This window comes from Cimex lectularius, unplaced genomic scaffold (assembly GCF_000648675.2).
Source record: "Cimex lectularius strain Harlan isolate CLEC.00 unplaced genomic scaffold, Clec_2.1 scaffold207, whole genome shotgun sequence".
Lineage (NCBI taxonomy): Eukaryota > Metazoa > Arthropoda > Insecta > Hemiptera > Cimicidae > Cimex > Cimex lectularius.
The window spans coordinates 70,108-89,914 of record NW_019392835.1 but is presented as its reverse complement, the minus strand read 5'-3'; the positions used below and the strand labels follow the sequence as shown (position 1 = coordinate 89,914).

General features: G+C 32.8%; 1 protein-coding gene across 8 annotated transcripts; it reads left to right on the top strand.

Annotated features, from left to right (window-relative positions):
• The first annotated feature begins 714 nt into the window (after positions 1-714).
• Positions 715-15,602, top strand: LOC106667200 (guanylate kinase-like). Of its 8 annotated transcripts, XM_014394995.2 has the most exons (7): positions 754-997; positions 1,066-1,167; positions 5,264-5,314; positions 7,078-7,345; positions 7,499-7,722; positions 8,700-8,810; positions 15,392-15,602. In XM_014394995.2, the coding sequence occupies exons 4-7, from the start codon at positions 7,089-7,091 to the stop codon at positions 15,466-15,468; spliced, it is 669 nt and encodes a 222-aa protein (XP_014250481.1). In that variant the 5' UTR covers positions 754-997; positions 1,066-1,167; positions 5,264-5,314; positions 7,078-7,088; the 3' UTR covers positions 15,469-15,602. The 8 variants fall into 8 exon arrangements, with proteins under 8 accessions (XP_014250479.1, XP_014250483.1, XP_014250482.1 ...); XM_014394993.1 differs by lacking the exon at positions 1,066-1,167 and having other exon boundaries at positions 715-997; XM_014394997.1 differs by lacking the exon at positions 5,264-5,314 and having other exon boundaries at positions 753-997.
• The last annotated feature ends 4,205 nt before the right edge of the window (positions 15,603-19,807 follow it).

Below are 19,807 nucleotides of genomic sequence, written 5' to 3'. Positions count from 1 at the left end.
ACCCATAAATAATTAATAAATTAAATAATTTATTCTTGTAAGAATATTGGAACATAAATCTTGGAGGTGGAGGCAGAGTCAAACATGTCGAATGAATGTTGGCTGAACCTGAATTTTCACTTGGTTCTTCGTGGGACACTGATAATGGACCCTTCTACGTTTTGAATTGTATATATACATTTATAAACATTGCGTTTTTAGACATTTATAAGATGTGTAATTGTTACTGGGGTTGACCCATAAATAATTAATAAATATTCATGCAATTTTGGTTCCTTTTTCAAATTTTATTTCTATGTGCTATTTACAATGTTTGTAAATTCTATTTATTTGCTTTATTCTTGTATGAATATTAGAACAGAAATCAAGAAAGTGGAGGAAAATTCAAGAGTGTCAATTGATTGGTGGTTAAATGTGAACTTTCAATTTCTTCAGCATGGGATAATGAAATGAACCGTTCATCGTTTTGAATTGAATATTAGAAACTTATAAACATTGTGTTTTTAGAAATTTATAAGATGTGTAATTGTTACTGGGGTTGATCCATAAATAATTAGTCAATTAAATAATTTATTACGAATCAATAATTTAGTCTTGTAAGAAAATCGGAACATAAATCATGGAGGTGGAGGAATATTCAAACGTGTCGATGGAATGTTGGTTGAACCTGAAATTTCATTGGTTCCGCGTGGAACAATGACAATGAACCGTTCTTCCCCATTGACTCGTTCATCTCCACAGTGAACTAGTTCGCCGCTGAACGGCTTTATCTTTTGAATCGCAGTTGTCTTTTGAAGGCGGAGCGGTGCAGAGCTTGTGCTGGGACCCATTTTTCTTCATTCTGAAAAAACATCCACCAATTAAGAAAAACCAACAGAAAACGACAGCCGTGTGGATCACCCCCTGTCACTTCGCTCTTCACGTCACCGTTCATCCTCGTGTGCCTCGTGCTTCAAAGAAAACAATACCTCGTGAGGCTCAAAATACATAAAATAAGGTTTGCCCCTTTCCTAATCCATATTATTTCATAACGAAAATATATTTTTTAAGACAGGAAACCGACAGTTTTCAGGTTTTTCATCTGGGATAGCACGTTGCATATTTGACATTTTTTTTATTTTGTTTTCTACAACTACAAAACGTTTTCGTTATTACATCAATTAAGACGTTTGTATTTTTTATATATTACATTTTTTAAATTTCTTATAAGCTCCTGCTTGATTGTAAGCTTGATATCGCTTCAGTATGCAGCTTTAAAATCTATTGACGTTTTACATAATTATGGATTGCTCCTTTTTATTATCAATCAGCACAATTTTTTTTGCACCAAAATCACCTAAAATATATTGCAAAACAACAAAATTGCAATTACAATACAAGAAAAAAATCACCTCAAGATCTATTCATCTGACTCATGAAGTTTCTTTGTACACGTTGCATGGCAGTGCATGTTTATTTATTTATTCATATCCTGTACGTTTCAAAATACATATTACAAAGTGCTTATGCGATTTGTTTTTCTCCTGGTGCATTCGCAGGACACTTATTATGATAAACAAGCCAATGTTGCCGCCCAATATGAGGGATTAAGTCGCGAGGAGGTTCTTGAGGTTTTTAAGGCAATGTAGCTCTCAGGATGGAAAAGCGTAAATAAGGGCAGTAGGGTCATGATGGATGAAAGCTTCGTTTGGAAAATTTTAAAGTGGGGATCAGTTCGTTGAGTTGGAAGGATTGGATGGCTTGGAACCACATGGTTCACTCCTATCCAAAGTCATCGCAATAATGTCTTGCGTACAGTTAGTTACTTGTTGACAGTCAAAACAAATTTAGGTCCTCAAACTCTTTGTATTTGTCTGTTGTCTTGTAGGGGGATTCCATGTCAGTCTGTTGACCAGATACATATAGACCTAAGTATGTGACGAGTGGAAGTCAGTAGCTCCAGCGGATTGCAAAGACTGTTTTTCTCATTCAGTCGTGTCAGACTTTTTGCGCCAGTTTTTGGTTAAAAAAACAAGGGTTCTTGGATCTCTGGATGTTGTGGGTTGCTTGGAAAGAATTCGGGGTTAGAATAATTATCATCCGCACCTTTTAATAATAGTACTGTGTAAGAAAGCAGTATAAATAGTGTACCGGATGGGACTTAAAATACTCCTTTGTGCAATGCCAATGCTCAATTACTTTGGCCATCTTTCGGCGGTAATATCCTTCCATCAGGACTTCGAAATTTTTTCTAATGATTAATGGTTAACAAATTTCTTACAATATTAAAAATTATGCCTTCATTAATAACGACTATATGAGTTTAACATACGTAGGATAATGGATGACTAGCACCCTTCCATTCTATGTAAGTAATAATATTCACATATATTACCAGTCTTTGATAAATTCGAGGTTTTCTTGGATGTTGGTAGTTGCTTAGTGGTATAAATGGTATACAGTACAGGGCTTAGAATGCTCCCTTGTGCACTGCCATCAAAAAATGCCCTGTTCCTTCGGCCATCATTCAAGTAATAATTTTTTATCAGTACTTTAATATTTCTTATGATTTCACAGTTAACAAATGTAAAAATTCACTTACAACATTAAAAATTGTGGCTTCAATAATGATGAATTTATGAGTTTACCATAGCAGAATGGACGATATCTACCACCCATCCATTCTTAAATTACAATTGTAATCTCCATATAGTTATCATTTCATCCATATAGTTTATCATCACATAAATCCATCTCATTTAACCTAATTTACACAAAAATAACCATTTAAGTAATAATATTAAGATATATTACTGGTCTTAGGTAAATTCAAGGTTTTCTTGGATATTGGAAATTGCTTGGGTGGGATTCAGTTCGGAAGAAAAAGTTAATGGTTTAGAATGCTCCCTTGTGGGACGCCAGTATCGGTCCGAAATGAGTATGCATTGCTGCACTCTGGGAGGTTTGTTCACTTTAGGATTGAGATGCATGTTTCTATGCATTAGGCTTTTTCATTTTCTTCATTGTCATCAATTTCAAGACCCAGCATTTGAATGAACTATGAAAATTGCATCTTTTTTATTTTTTTTATATTTTTTTAAGGGTTGCATGAAAAAAAGGCAGGGGCGGTGGTGGGAATTGAGCCCACGACTGTGGGGTCTATGTGCCGAGAATCTTATTACTTGGCTACCACGTCTGGGGGAGGATAAATGTTACATTTACAAATAACTTTTTTCTCATACTTTCAAAAGAAAAAGGAATTTTTAATAATGAGATTAAATTGTATATGTAAACAAGAACATTGATTTACAATCTGATAACAACGAATTACTGTATTTACAATTAAGCACAGATTCGAGTGTTTGGAGACAGCCAGCGATAACAAAATATACAGTTTAATTATACGCACTCGCATGTTATTAACTAAAATAAACATGTTATAAAAAGAAAGCTTTTTCTTAGTTGACATTGCTATATCATGAAGTCTGCTCTCAGCTTTTCTCAATAGTTTAATATTTTATTCTTAGAACATCCCACGGTCATTTTTGCTACAATCGGCTGACTGGATTGTAAGAGTGAGTTTTGCTTTGGACCATGGGTCTTGATAATAATTTATATAGTATGTAGCATCTTGTTTAATTATTGTCTTTTTGTTCTTGTGTGCTATTCCCTAGTTGTATATGGGTCAAGAAAGAATCAAAGCTTACACATTCAATTTTCGGAGTAGGAGTATGACGGATTTTGTAGTAATTTGGATGCATTTGCATTCACTGTTCTACACCAGAGTTTACTCCATTTGACTATTTGCAACATGCCAGGCTGGAGCTCTTACGAAGCTGTGTCAAATCTAGGTGTAGATTAGGTACAGGATTTGCCCGAGCACATTAATACTCAAAGTAATTCAATCCTTCCATTCCTTAAGAGCATGGATGGGGATTTGTGATGAAAGCTGAACTGGAAATCTGGGATAAGGTTAAGGGAGTTTAGTGTATTGTTTGAAAAGAAGGACAAGATGAAGGAAGATATATGGATTGGTTCTACCTCCTTATCTGGACCAATTTTTCAGAGTAGTTACTTTTGTCCTCTGTGAACTCTTGTCATGCGCTTGAACTCTCTTCTCTCTAAAAATAGGTTTGATTCTGTACACTTGTGTGAACAGAATTGTGTTCATATTAATCAGTATCCTTGTTTGTCAGATGTGATGTGATTCAGTAGTTGGCCATTTTTAGCGTTGGGTCAGTTTTTTTTCTTTTCTTCCCCTTTCCTCTCTCTCTCTTCAAAGTCAAGTTTATTTTTGCCAATCCTTTATTTTATGATGTAATCTAACCTGTTACCCTACGTGACCTAACCTGTCCCCAACCTTAACCTAATCCATGTGCATTCAATGGTAAAATGAAAAAAAAAATGTTTATCCAGCCCACAAATATATATGTAAACATGACCTACTCCGTTTCTTACCCTATCCCCCTAATTGGGATTTCATGGGGGAACATGAAAAAAAGTACCAGGAGCAATTATGTGAATTGAGCCCACGACCATGGGTTCTATGAGTGAGTGCAGCCCACAACATATTCATGTTAAGAAAACTATACCATAGTTTGTTTTAATCTTTCAACGTCAGATTTAATCCAAAAATGATATAACATATCATTTAGATTTTTTAAATTTATTGTTTATTGTATGATTTAACATAATCCCTAACCCTATCTTATCTATCCTGTCCCTTACATAACCTAACCTGCCTCTTACCTTACTTTACCTAATCGATCCTATCCTATGCGCTACCTTAACTTAACCAGTCCCTTATCATGCCTAACTTAACCTGACCCTTACCATACCTAACCTGCCTAATTTTTGGGTGAAAATAGAAAGGTTTCTATGTGTTTCTACCAAGGTACTATGATGCATCAATGACTATGGGGACTACAAGCAGTATGACATGCTGACCACTCAACTACCGCAGCCACCATAACTCGACTTTACGTAAACCAACACTGAAGGTGGGGAAATGCCAGAAATGCATCTAACTGGGTCAACCCAGCTATGATAACAAGACCAAAAATGGTCAGATAACTCATCCCAATAAGAACCGTTAAGATCACAAAAAATAAATAAATAACATTTAGAGATTAAAAAATAAACTAAACTGTGCTGATTGATAACTTGCGTTCTGGAAACCTTATAAAATCTAATAAATTATTCATTTTAGGTCTTTTTCCTTGGTGAATGAATCATTTGTATATTTGCATGATAGATTTATGTGAATTTTCTTCTTGCTTTACAGGCTGGTCGGCGCAAAGAGTGGAACATTTTCAATACTAAAAATTATTCATAGGTCTGTACAAAATATATTTTAAAAATAAATATAATTTAAAACTTGTATACAGTAGAACCTACATTACCTGGAGTAATATCATGAGGATGGGGAGGGCAATGATGAAATGATAATGTTTTATACATCCAAATATGTTAGATAATTAAGACAGAAAACACTTAATTTTTTAATTTATATGTTCTCCTTAAAAAANTATATATAAATCGTATCACCCTGAAATTTTTGTTTATACAAAATAAACAATTTAGCATTTCAAGGGTTGTAGGGAAAATTGATCTCGTGACCGCGAACCTTTGTTTTGGGATACCAAATGCATTGACTGGGTTATAAGGTCGGACTTCTTGCCGGCCTCTCAAGGATTTGGATATCTGTGGTGTTCGCATACTGAGAGACACACGATGCCTATCAAAGGCATAAAAGGCACTATTTGTAGACTTTTAACATCTACATATCTTAACCCCCTTTAAGGACCCTTGGATTTGTAAATCGGTGCCTTCCAAGAAATGCCTCCTTAGAAGACCCTTAATCCAAATGACACTGTTTCCTCGTGCAGCTACTGTCGTTCTCCAGGTCTGCTCTCGACACTCATCCATTTGCTCTGTTAAGGGCGACCTCATCTCATCAGTGAATAGGGCCTGCCTCACCCATGCATAATTAAGATTATTAAAAAGACTCGACTCCACATAAATGTCATAATAACACTGAAGATGTCGAAATATTCTACAGGGCAGACCAAAACTATTATCATGGCTCAAAGAACTCATGGTTAATTTGATACCAAGATAATTAAAACCACGGATAATTAATTCTTCTACATTATCTGTAAAACATCATTAGAAGAGAAGAAAAAATCCTACACAATATCATTAATAAATATTACTAGACAATAATAAATAAAAAGATAAGTGTCAGCTATTATTTATCTAATGTGAAATCAGTAAAAACATTTTTTCCACGCTCATGTGATGTATTTGAGTTTTCCAGTCAACCTGCAGACAAATTATAATCAAAATGATTAATTTCCATTCATTATTAATTCATTATAATTAAACCTTAATTCACCATACAAAAAATTAACCATTTTGTATAATATGGTGGAAGTAAAAAACGATCGTTATGACGAATTATTTTCTCGATTATTTATCGAAGCTCTTATCTTAAGAAGGAAATTCTTTTCCGGTTGTTCACTAATTTATAGTATCATGATTTGTAAGCGTTTTTTTTTTTTTCTCCGTAATGTAATAATCTTTCTTTCGAAAGATAAATAGTTAGCAGTAAAAAAAACAATAAATTTGATATCTTATTTAATTGGACATAAATTGGGAGGTCAAATAAGGATTCCAACTTTTTCTTCATCTCCGATCTATATAGGTGGAAGTGACCACTGAAACTTTCCTCGGTGCCTTGGTGCACTTGGAACCATCTGACAAAGTCGAACTTTTCTCTGGTTTTTGTCAGGTATCATTATAGACATTTTATTTATTTTTAATTCTTTCTAGAATTTTATGTTGTCTTCTTTTAAGATCAGGTTTTAATTCTTTATATCCCCGGAATCTGTGAATAAATTGATTACTAATTTTCATGGTGATTGGTTTTTTAAAAGGTAATCAGGCAGAAAGGAGGGTTAACAGTTATTGCTTTGCATTACGTTTAGTCTATTGTTCGTATCTTAATGCATGTTGTAGATTAAAATTATCTATCCCCTGATTTTCATGGTATTGCTTTTGATACCGCTTGATTCTGATTTTCTCCTTTTCTTACAGGCCTAACAGTGATGGGGCGCAATAAATGTAAACTGCTTGTTGTATGCGGCCCATCAGGGTCTGGCAAGTCGACCTTGATCCAGAGGCTTTTCAAGGAATACCCGGACAAGTTTGGCTTTTCGGTGTCTCATACGACCCGTAAGCCACGTCCGGGTGAAATCGACGGGCTGCACTATTACTTTACAACCAAAGAGCAAATCGAGGAAGGGATTCGTCATGGCAAATTTCTAGAGACTGCCAGCTTTTCTGGAAATACTTATGGCACGAGGTATGTCTTGCAATCTAATTTAAAAGTGCCGTTAAACCTCTTGATTTATTAAATTGTATCTTGTATGTAAAAAAAGAATATAAATTGAATTTAAATTGAAAATTTGACTATAAAAACAGGAGTTCATTTATTCCTGTTTTTATTTTTTTTCAGCATTGACTCAGTACAAAAAGTCTGTGATGAAGGGAAAGTATGTATACTAGACATCGAAACCGAAGGTGTCAAACAGGTCAAACAAAAAGACCTTGATGTTATTTTAGTCTTCATTAAACCACCTTCTCTTGAAGTTTTGGAAGAACGTCTTAAAGCACGTGGGACCGAAACAGAAGAAAGCCTGAAGCGAAGACTAAATGTTGCCAAAGGGGAGATTGAGTATGGTAAGTTATATTACTTTTTACTGGAGTTCATGAATCCATTAAAACCTGCTTTACCTATTGGGACTCAATTCTAGTTGTAGAGGAAAATATAGCGGATTCTACTTGGACAAAAACGATTCTTACTTGCATATTTTCTCCATAAGACATTGGCTCATTGATATGTAACCTAATCCTACTGAGCCTAACTTGCCCTAACCCTTCCAAACCTAATTATTCCTAATCCTAACCCTACTTAACTATTCTTAACCTAACTCTAACCCTAACCTTCCTACCAGTCTTACCCTATCTAGCCCCTCCGTTCATAATCTAACCCTCATTATAACCTAACCTAACACTATCCATACACACACCCCAGTAACGCAAAATGATGCAAAAATAGTCATGCAAAAAAAAATAAATATAAAAAATAAAATAAAGTATCTAGCCAAAAAACATCCATGTTTGATACCATACGACATACATTGAGAGGGAACTCTAGATTTTATCAAAGAAACTGAAATATTTGAGTAAAATTCATAGTAAAGTTTGGACATAGTAGACGAAAGTTTGCAATACAAGAGAATTATCCCTTGATAAAATTAGCAGTTGGGCTATTAGGGGCAATATTTGACATATGCTATGTTGTGCATATTATCACAATGTTTGGTTGATATTTCTCCTGTCTATGGGGCAAAATGCTCAAATGACTAAATGGAAGAGTACTTTCCAAGGTTTGGATATAAAATAAGGTTAATATATAATTTGGGCTTTTACAGTTAAAGTAACACATTATCTATTTATTAATTTACATTAGTACATCCATTTACGTTATTAGTTTTTTCCCCTATTCCATTTAAAGAGATTGCACATGCGTAACTATAAAATAAACAGATAAATAAAATGATTTATGGGTCAGAAGTGTGATATGACTCGACTTATCTATATTATTAAATTCTTTTCGATTTAACCTTGCCCTGTAATCTTTTTTTTTTTTTCAGGTGAATCTGAGGGCAATTTCCACACTATTATTATCAACAACGAATTGGAAGAGGCATACAATACATTTAAATCGTTTATAATGAAAGCAGTTTTTAAAGGCGATATGACTGGTATGTTACAAATCTTAGTAAATGGTTTTAACACGGGATGAATTATGTTGTTTTAATTTAAATTTGCTGCCGTTTATTGTAATTCACTACAGCATGCCGGGAGAATTAAATTAAAATTAAAGTTAAATTTCATAAAGCTAATCAAATTTTTTTACCTACGATTGAATCAGGACAAGGGGAATGGTAATCGGGAAGTCAAAAAAAGATAAAGGGAAGTAAGAAGATGACAAGAGAAAACATTGTGTTAAATTAGAATATAAAAAGGAAATTATAAAGGACTTGAATTTAAGCTCTCTCAAGATTGTATGTATAATGCTTCCTCGTAATTTAAATCTAAAGTCGAAGAAATAAAAATGGAAAAAAAAAATCATTTATAACTGCTGTAGTAATTTTTTTATATGTATAAAAAAAGATTGATTTTAGTTTTCATATTCTCATTTTTACTTATCATTGATCTTTTGATTATAATTGATCAAATTTTGTAATTGTATTGGAGCATAATTTTTTAAAAGATTATATTGTAACTACAATTAAATTATTTTTATACTATCTATTAATTAATAAAAAAAATTACATAGTAAATTTATACGTCCAATTTTAATTTTAATTATACTTGTCTGAAGTTGGTTTTTTGGCCAGTTTGGATCAGAATCGTACCAGAAACACAAAATATAGGACAAACTTCATACAGCAAAGAAATCTCAATGATTTCAAAATAATGCATGCTTTATTCATGTGATAACTGTTAATTCTTAAAATAAAAAAAATTAAAAATTAAAAAATGGGGTAAAAATCTCACTGAAGATGGTTTCATTGTGTTTGTCTGTGGATGCATGTGTTTGTTGTGTAATCTATATAATATAAATACCGTACATTTAAAAAGAAAAAATTCAAAACTGCATTTTTAAGATTTAATTAACGTTTTAATTAATTAATGAGATTGGATTTATCATAGAAAATATAAATCTATATACAGCGCTGCATTAAAATAAATAAATAAATTAATTAATTAATTAAAAAAAATATTGCTTAATTGCTGACTTTTATTATTGTTCTTGAAATAAAACAAACAGTGGTACAAATAAAGTATGACAGGTTTCCTATCAAGGATGACAGTTCCTGCTAATTCCCCCCCCATTAAATTTATTTATAGTGTAATAAATAGACAGGAAAGAAAAACGTTGATTGCATGTAAGGAATTTAATTGACAAAAAATATAAACAAATATTTTATGATTTTTAAAAATATGGTCAACTTTCAACAAATTGAAATGTTTTTCTACACTCCTCCTCTCTGTACTTATTACATATTTCTTCTGCTGATGTACACAGTTAACATGTGTGGTGGGGCCTGTTCTGACTCTTATCAAAATCCAAGTTGGTTGGTACCAATTTTTATCAAATAACCTTCTAGATCCATTGTTTCTTTATTTACATTGTAGGCGGGCACTAACGCTGTATGTACGTTAAGCGATAAGAAATTCAGCATATGCGTTTAACTACTTTTCATGTGGAGAAAGGTTCAAAAATACAATAAACCAGAGAGATAGTATTCAGAAATGTTATATTTCGACACTGGATGGTCTTCAGATTGTTACTATCCAACGGTCAAAGCAAGCCACAACTCTAACTCCAGGGATGAGCTTATTTATAAGAGAACTTAGCCAAATGATGATTGCCAACACCGCTTCCACATCCTTTGGTGCCTCCAGGATCGTCTCGCAGATTCCTGTAGCCTTGACACTCTACTCTATTCAACTTGGCATAATGTCTTACTCCCTGGCTGAATGTTGCTGCTTGACTGAGTCCTTGGTTTGTGTGCCTCAGGTCTACTACTTCTAAGGAACTTGACTCATCTTATTCATGGTTGGGTCTATGTGATTTATTTAATGTTGAGCCTTTCTGAGTAGACTGTGGTAGCTGAGTGGTCAGCGTGTCAGACTTGATTCGTAGACCCTACGGTCGTGGGTTCAATTCGCACAGGCCCATTGGGTATATTTTACGCTTGTCATCCCCACCAAAATTAGGTTAGGTTGGGTATGGTAAGGGACAGGTTAGGTTTGGTATGGTAAGGGACAGGTTACGTTAGGTTAGGTAGGGTAAAGGAGAGGACAGGTTATTTTAGGCTTATGAACATATTTGTGGGCTGGATAGACAAAATTTTTTCATTTTACCAGTGAGTGCACATGGGTTGAGTTAATGTTAAAGACAGGTTAGGTTAGGTAGGGTAAAAGTCAGCTTAAGTATGGTAAGATATAAGTTAGGTTAGGTAGGGTAAAGATTAGGTTAGGTATGGTAAGGAAGGAACATGTTAGATTAGGTTTATAAATACTTTTTTGAGCTGGGTACACAATTTCCCCCTATTTTACTGGTGATGGTGCACATGGGTTAGGTTAGGATTAGGTTAGTAGGGTAAGGGTTGGGCTAGGTTATGTAGGGTTAGGTTAGGAATGGTTACTTTTGTTTTTCTGTAAATCTGAGAAAATATGTGAGTGGGAAGTGTGAATTTTTCTATTGTTACAACAGCTCAAAACGTGTGCATTTTATGTCAGAAATATAACCACCATCCAGTTATCCTATTCAGTTTACTCAATGTGCCTACCCATTTATCCTAAATTTAAGTACACTTATGTTGCTAAAAATGCTGAAATGCTTGAAACCCCAACCGAGTGAGGATGGACAGACTTAAAATGATTCTGTGAAGTCAAGCCTTTTTATAAGCTTGGAATTGCCCATGGGGTAAGTTAGGTTATGTTACTTATCGAGAGTTGACTGTACTAGCAATTTCAAAACCAGTTAAACTAAATAAATAGCTTCTGCCAACTAAAGTTTTTTTATTTTTAAATTTAAATAATTTATAACAGTTTGTTTAACAGAAAAATGTGATTCCTTTCATCATTCCATTATTTCTCAAGACAATACTACTCTTAATTGTTTTCATTTGTGTTAAGATTAATTAAATTGAATGCTAAATGTGTATTTAGTTTAATAAACACTAATCTTCTTTACATAATTTATTGTAGCGTCAGGAAGTCCTTCAGTGTGTGATTGAGAAGTTTGACCGAGGTGAAATAGTTATTATATAGTGTAAAACTACTACTTAGGCTATATATAGTGGTGATTGGATATTTCCTAATAATATTAGAACCTGCATTGACATTGGTTTTAGTGTTTAATTTGTTAACACTTGTTGACAAGTGTTTCAAACCACATGGTCATAGAAAATATATATAAAAATACCCGTTGCTCTTTTAACGCACGGAGGAAATAGTCACAGAAAAGAAAAAAAGACACGATAATGTAGCAACGTAATTTATTTTTTTGTTGACAAATTTCTGATGTACCTGAAATATTTCTTTTTATGTTAGCAATTATTCCCTTATTTTCAAAACTAAGGGGTTGTTAGTTGCTTTTATTTAATAATTATTTTTTTTAAATATAATTGCTGTTATTGTATTGGGCTGGCAAATAAGTTCAAGATGTTTTTGGACAGTCTACTCATTAACGAAGATTTTCTCGTCCATAGTAATTGAAACCAAGTCCGGTGAATACGAAAGCCTTTCATAATTCACTCCGGGTCATTGAAGATGTCTGGAGTCCCGTTTTTTCGTGATGAAAGACTACTTCGTTCGGATTAGCTCTGGACATTTTGTTGATGAGCCACCTCATAACGAACAACTTTACTACCCCGCCCAAGCATTAATTATTCTGCCTGAAATATTGAACTTGAAACCTTTACTTTTTCATGATATTGATTAACAGGTTAAATAATTTTTCTATATAATTTATGAACTTATTTGCCGACTCAGTAGTTGTGTAATGGACAGTTTCCTCCTTTTTGTCCAAATTTATTATTTGTAAACAATTCGTTCCTCATCACATTTGACTCACAGACTAATGGTCAAACTTTAATCTTATACCATTTTATGATTGCTAGTCATTTTTGTTTTAATTAAAAAATAACCAATTAATTAAAAATTGGATGATGTGAAACAAAAAGAAATGATACAGCAATGAAGTCTCTCTATTTGTTGATGACCACAACTATTTATTTAAAAAAAGCCCCAAACATGAGTGTTTCACAAGTATCATAGATCTGATTTTTTAAAAGTACATATATATTAAGTAAAAATCAATAGTAACAATCAGCCAAATACAGCATTGTTAATAGTCAAAGGAAAAGGGTTAGTAATCATATTTTATAATATTTATACATAAAATAATCGTTAATGTAGTTAATTAGGATTGTTCTTATTGACAGAAAGAAGTGGTACAATAAAAAAAAAAAAAAAAAAAAAAAANATTTAATTTTAATAGTTTTAAATAATTAAAATATAAAAGTAAAATATTAGAATGCTAAATCATAGTAATGGTGAATATTTTAAAAGCTTCTTATAAAATAATCAAAACTTATTTTTTTATCCTTGGATTTCTCCTTTTTTTATTACCCAATTAAATTTTATGAACAAATTTAGGAAACTGTATCAGGAATAACAGTGCCAATTATCTATTTTTACAACAAAAAATAAAATAGCATAAAAAAATACACAATCTGCCTTAAGTTGTACAGTAATATAATCAAATAGTCAATTTCCTCCCAGGAATTTATGTGTTGTATTCATTGAGTATAATGAAAATATTTCTAATAACCGTTTTTCTATTTACCTAATAAATACTCATTGTTTTTGTCTTGGCATTTTGTATATTGTAAATAACACTGTTCGATAATTAAGTTATTATTAAATGTGCATTATTAAACTAAGCTTTTTTGTTTTTCATCTGTGATAACCAAATTCCTAATTCCAAAAAAAGTAAGTATGAGTTAATATTTTATGGTTGGTACTTAAAGCTAAAGTTCCCATGCATGTTTTGCCTGTTAGTTATTCGATTGCATGCTGAATGAATATTAACAATGAGTTTTTATATATGTGAGTGTATAGCACATAAATCATTAAATGAACAACAGTTGAAAAACATTTTAAATGTTGTATTATAATATTGCAATTTTTTTCCATTGGGAGAGTAAGGAACAGGCTAGGTTACGTAGGATTAGGGGCAGGTTAATTCAGTTATTAAATAAACAATAATGATGAGAAAAAAGTTTAAATGATATAATACTGCAAATTGTTGTGTTTTTCATTGGGAGAGTAAGGTACAGATTAGGTTTAGCAGGATTAGGGTCAGGTTAGGTAAGGTTAGAGATAGAGTTGGTTATATAGTGTAAGAGACAGGTTAGTTTAAATCATTAAATAAACAATAATGGTGAGAGAAAAAAGTTTAAATGATATAATATTGCAAATTTTTTGTTTTTAGTCAGGAGTGTAAGGGACAGATTAGGTTTGGCAGGATTAAGGTCAGGTTAGGTAGGGTTAGAGACAGACTTGGCTATGTATGGTAAGGGATAGGTTTATTTAAATCATTAAATATACAGTAAAGTTGAAAAAAAAAGTTTAAATGATATGCTATAATATTGAATTTTGTTCTTGTTGTGGACATAAGGGACATGTTAGGTTAGGTTAGTTAGGAAGGGTCATGTTGGTTTAAATCATTAAATAAACAAACAATAATGGTGATAAAAAAGTTTAAATTATATAATATTACAATTTTTTGTTATTCATTGGAAGAGTGCGGAAGAAATAGGTCTGGCAGGATTAGGTCAATTTAAACAATAAACCTGAAAAAAGTCTAAATGGTATGTTATAGTATCACTGTAGGATGAAATGTGAGATAGAAAGATGAAACTATGATATGCTTTTTAAAGAAAGATATTTTTTGGAGATAGATACACAAATTTTTGTCATTGGTTTTGCATTACCAGTGGAGTGCTCTTGGGTCGGTTTGAGTTACGTCTTAAATCACCACCTTGGAATGTTGTATGTTGCACGAAGTAAGATGTCTGTCATCATAATTATATTTAGATTTATGGTATATTTAGATATATGGTACCTTCAAAACAACTTTTACTTAGAGAAAACATTGCACTAAGAAAATTTAATTGCATCAAGGTAAGTACTGTTTGAAAGTGATCTGACTTGTTACTTTAGAACATTTATTTATTTTATTTACTTCTCTACTACCAACAGCTGTTATTTGGGACTTACTTTGAACTACCAGACTAAGTAGAAAAAACCTGAATTGTCTGTCCTGCTTGAAGTTCAAGAAATAGAGGATTAGACTTGACAAAATTAAATCCAACCAAATAACCTTCACTCTCTCTTCTCTTCTTCCTTGCAATCCTCTTTGATGCCTAAAGTACCCATGCCCTCACTAGAAAAGAAAGTGAATAGTATTTCGACTGTAATTAGTAGATGCCTCCAATTGAGTATAAAAAAATTCCAATATTTGTATATCCTATTACAACAATTTCACACAAAACAAATATGACACCACAAGAACAGCACCACACTTTATACCCTGAAGATGACCTGAATAAAAGTCGAAACGTAAAAAAAAAAGAAAAAGGTGTTTCTCTAAACTACTTCATTCGTGACTGCGCTCCTCACGACTCCAACAAATTATTTGTATATGCTTTGAATCAAATTTGTACTTTTCAAACTTTTTTTTTTAAATTTTATGTTACAGAATGCTGGAAGACTCCAGATTTTCCAAAGCACAAAAAGTCTCTGTTTACAGCTATAAAACAGGGTTATTTAATTTAAAAGGTTTATTATTATTTTTATTATGTCATTATTAAAAAATCTATTTCTTTAAATTCCATGACATAATTTTCATTAAATTTGCATCTCTTGTAAACTTGTTACGTTAATAAATATACTTTTGCTCATCTAGAAAACTACTAGTGTATATGTCAACCTGTTGCACCTGTTCATTAATATAAATAATTTCAATAAAGACCTTACATAAGAATAATTAATTGAAAGAATTAATTTGGTCAATAGACCACTAAACATAATGAATATAAATAATAATTTTTTAGATTTATAAAAAACTGACTAATATAATATTTGTTACAATATGTGAGTACTTTTTTATTTATTTTATATGTATATACAGGGTGTTCCACAGAAGATGTCTAGATGTCCACCATCCTAAATTCCTTGATTTTGGTAAATCTTTTTTTGATTCTCGTTATGAAGTCAGTTTTTAGATGTTTCATCAGTTCCAGAAATATTTTTATTTATTTATTAATAAAAATAAAAAAATTCACCCTACATAACTTTTCAAGAATTTTTCAGTTGGTCTGGTAGTTATTATTAAAACTTAATTAATTAAGAGTTTTATTAGTTACTAACACTTTCATGTTGGTCAGTTACAATAAACACCACTCCAGGAACCTTGGATCTATTTGGTGAAGAATAACAATTTTCTGTAAAAAAAAGGAACCATGAATGTGGTTTCTAATCCATCATAATTAGGTTAAGTTCAGTAGGGTAGGATAAGGGGTATGCTAGGTTATGCAGGGTTAGGGACAGGTTAGTTTACAGGGAATAAGGGACAGGTTAGATTTTGTAAGGTAAGGAACAGGTTATGCTTTCTTGGACAATACTTTCTTAATTACATCTATCACAACATTCCAATCTGCAGTGATAATTTTCCCCTTATGATCATCGTTGTCAACTAAAGGAGTTTTGGAGACTACAGATTGAAATGGCCCCAAATGGAAAAGTCTAGCAGCGTTAAATTTTGGGACCTCAGAGGCCATGGTACTGGGGCATGAGTTGAATGTGAACCTTGTAAAACTCTTATTTCGCTAACTTCTAAAATAAAATATATCTATAATTTTTTTATATTAGTAATTAATAAGTAGTTAGTACAAAAAAATTACAAATTTAACATGTTGTTAGTGAAAGATCTGGTAGGAACCTATCAGGCCACTGGGATGGGGCGGGTAAGAGACGAGCATTGCTAGAACTCTCAGTGTTCAGGATTGCTGGTTAAAGTTTAGGGTTGGGTAAGGAGTCTTTTAACGCAGTGTGAAAGATCATTAGGAAGGATGTTGGAGCAGAAGTTGTAGATTCGTGTTTGGATCATGTCTGTCACATATGGGATGTCTAGGTCTTTTGTGGATTTGGTTAGTGACAGAAGAGAGCGTTAAGGTTGCAGCAAAGGACTTTTGATTGAAAGTACTGGATTCTTTGGCTGAGCCCCATAGCTCGACTCCATAAGTCAAACCAAATCAGTCTAATTTAGTGTCTTGTATATGCTTAGTTTGTTGTGTGCACTCATTGTGGATTTGGATCCAAGTCTGAGTTGTCCGTTTCTTTGGTTCAATTCTTTTCTTTTTTGCTTTCACGCAAGTCTGCTGTCCAAGTAGAACTCCAACATAGTGAATTTGGTTTAATATGTATGTGCATGCACTGGTGGGCAGATTCCTCTTCTAAGTGTAAACGTCACATGACGGCTTTTTTGCTCATTTAACTTGATGCACCACCAAGTCAGGATGTGAGAAGTAGTTCAAGGATACTCCCTTGAGGAACACCAGCCTTGATGCCTGAAAATCCAGCAATCCAAAAGGAAGGAATTTAGGATGAGATTGTAGGTGTGGGTTGTCTATAAAAATTAAGTTATCGAGTCCGCACCAAGGTTTATCAAAAACAGAGCTATTTTTAAAGAAGTTAGGACAGGTGGATTCTTCAGTGGGACACCCAACAGCCCTACATATATATATATATATATATATATATATATAATGTGTGTGTGTGTGTGTGTGTGTGTGTGTGTGTGTGTGTGTGTGTGTCTATATATATATATATATATGGTAATATAAACCAAATCCAAATACCAACCATCATGGACCTGTTCAGGACCAAAGTTTAAAAAAAAAAAAGGCTAGAGGAGACAGCAACAAGAGAACGTACTTAGCAATGGCTCAGGAAAAGCTTGGAAAAGGCTATGATACTAAGGTAAGCCATTTCAGAATAATGAAGACTCGACATCATACCCCTCAGAAGATTTCTTTACCTTTGTAAGAAACGGAAATCTTCCAGGTTAAATCATAGTAGAGTTTGGTCACAAAAGAATTAAAGGATACTGTTTTGGGCTGGACACTGGGCAATTTAGGTTAGGGGCAAAATAGGTTAAGTTAGGTGTGTTAGGGTTGGGATGGGTTAGGTTAGGTAGGAACCAAAAATCCTAATAGGTACATTTACAGGACATACTCCATTAAAATACCACATAAAAGATGGGAGTACATATTAACAGATGACCAATATCTATTATTCCTAGAGGAAACAGAGACAACTCAGCTACTATGCAACTGCCCTACAATAGCTAAGAAAAGGCTATGGAACCTAGGAAAGTGATTCATAAGCTAAATAGATAATGACACATAGTCCTTAGAACAATTTTATCACTTTATAAAAAATTTTAAAAAATCCAGGAAAATCAATAGTAAAGTTTGGACAAAAAACAACTGGATGTGTTTTGGGAAGGATACTGAGGAGACTAGGGCTAGGTTAAGTATAGGTTAGCAAGTGTCTTTATTTGGCTTGTTTAAATTCTACCCCATTAATGAAAAAAGTCCTTACCAACGAATCAAATATAGCATGTTCCTTTCAAGCAACCTTGCCCTTCAGAATCGCATTTTCAATTATTAACAGAAGAATGTTGAATGGATATGTATCCTCATCCATTCCGAACCCAACCTAACTAAACTTCTTAGCTCTAACCTTTGCGTCCCTAATTTCAGACTTACCTATATTTAACCTAACCTGATTCTAACTTAACCTCATCTCTCCCCAACTCTAATCTAACCTTATGTTTAACCTCTCAACTTTCCTTAATCCATGCACACTCCGCAGTAATATGAAACTGATGGCTCAAAAATTATAATTAAAAAAAGGTGTATTCAGTCCTACATAAACATGATGAGGATTTTCGAAAACTTCCAAACTACAAGTAAACTACCCTGCAAACCTAGCAAGAATGTCTAAGCAAGGAAATGTGATGAATTTAAAAAGTCCTAAGCTAATTCGAACCTTTCCTAAAATAACGTATAACAAATCTATTCTAACTTAATCTATTGGGTTGTCCGGAAAATAATGCAGGATTTTGGTATTAAACAAAAAAAAAGAAACTAGTTACTTTAAAGCAATGTTCTTTAATCAAAATNAGATTTTTTTTAATGAAAACTTAAAATCCTGCATTATTTTCCGGACAACCCAATAATTCCTAAGTATAACATTTCCTAACCTAACCTAACCGAACTCAACACCTGTGCACCAAAACAGCAAGAATGGGGAGATAAGTATGTCCAAAAATGTACAAACTACAAGCTTAATAGAAACAAGAAAAAACTCACTAAGTTGTCTCCAATTCTAACCTAACCTGTTCCTGATCAAACGTTTTACTTATAATCTTAACCCCTCAATAAGATGAAAACTGATGGGCCAAAATATGCCTCAGAAAAAGTTCACATGCCTTAGCGAGAAAATGTGATATACTTTACCTCTGATCATCTTGTTCCTAACCCAACTCTAACCTTTCCTAACTTAACCTAGTGTACATACACTTAATGTTAACTATCCTGGAAAATTAGGAAAAACTTCACCTTAGCGAAAAAATGCAATAAACTCAGACCTTTGATCATACAAGTCAACCTCTTCTTGCACAGTATTTAAACATAATAAATTATCACTTCAACTGTTGTCGGTGTTATGAAACAAAAAAAAAAGGAAATAATACACATTTAATTTTATAAAAACCTGTAATAAATTACAAAACTTGAATTCAATTTTCCATGACATTTAATAACGCTAATATTATTAAGGCATTTCTTTAAGAACCTATTTTCCATAAGTAAATGAATGCAACTGGTTGGACAGTAAACATATAATGGACAACTTAAAATAGAATTTTTTTTTCTCTTTCCAACTGGTCGATTCAACTCTATAACTGTAGAAACGTGTGGTGTTTAGTGATTGTTAGTTAATGATTATTTGGAGATCGTGAGAGAGATGGGGTCTGGTGTGACATAGCTTTTAAAAAAACATTTTCTTTATCGTGCCAACGTTTGATCTCAATAAAGATTGAAATATT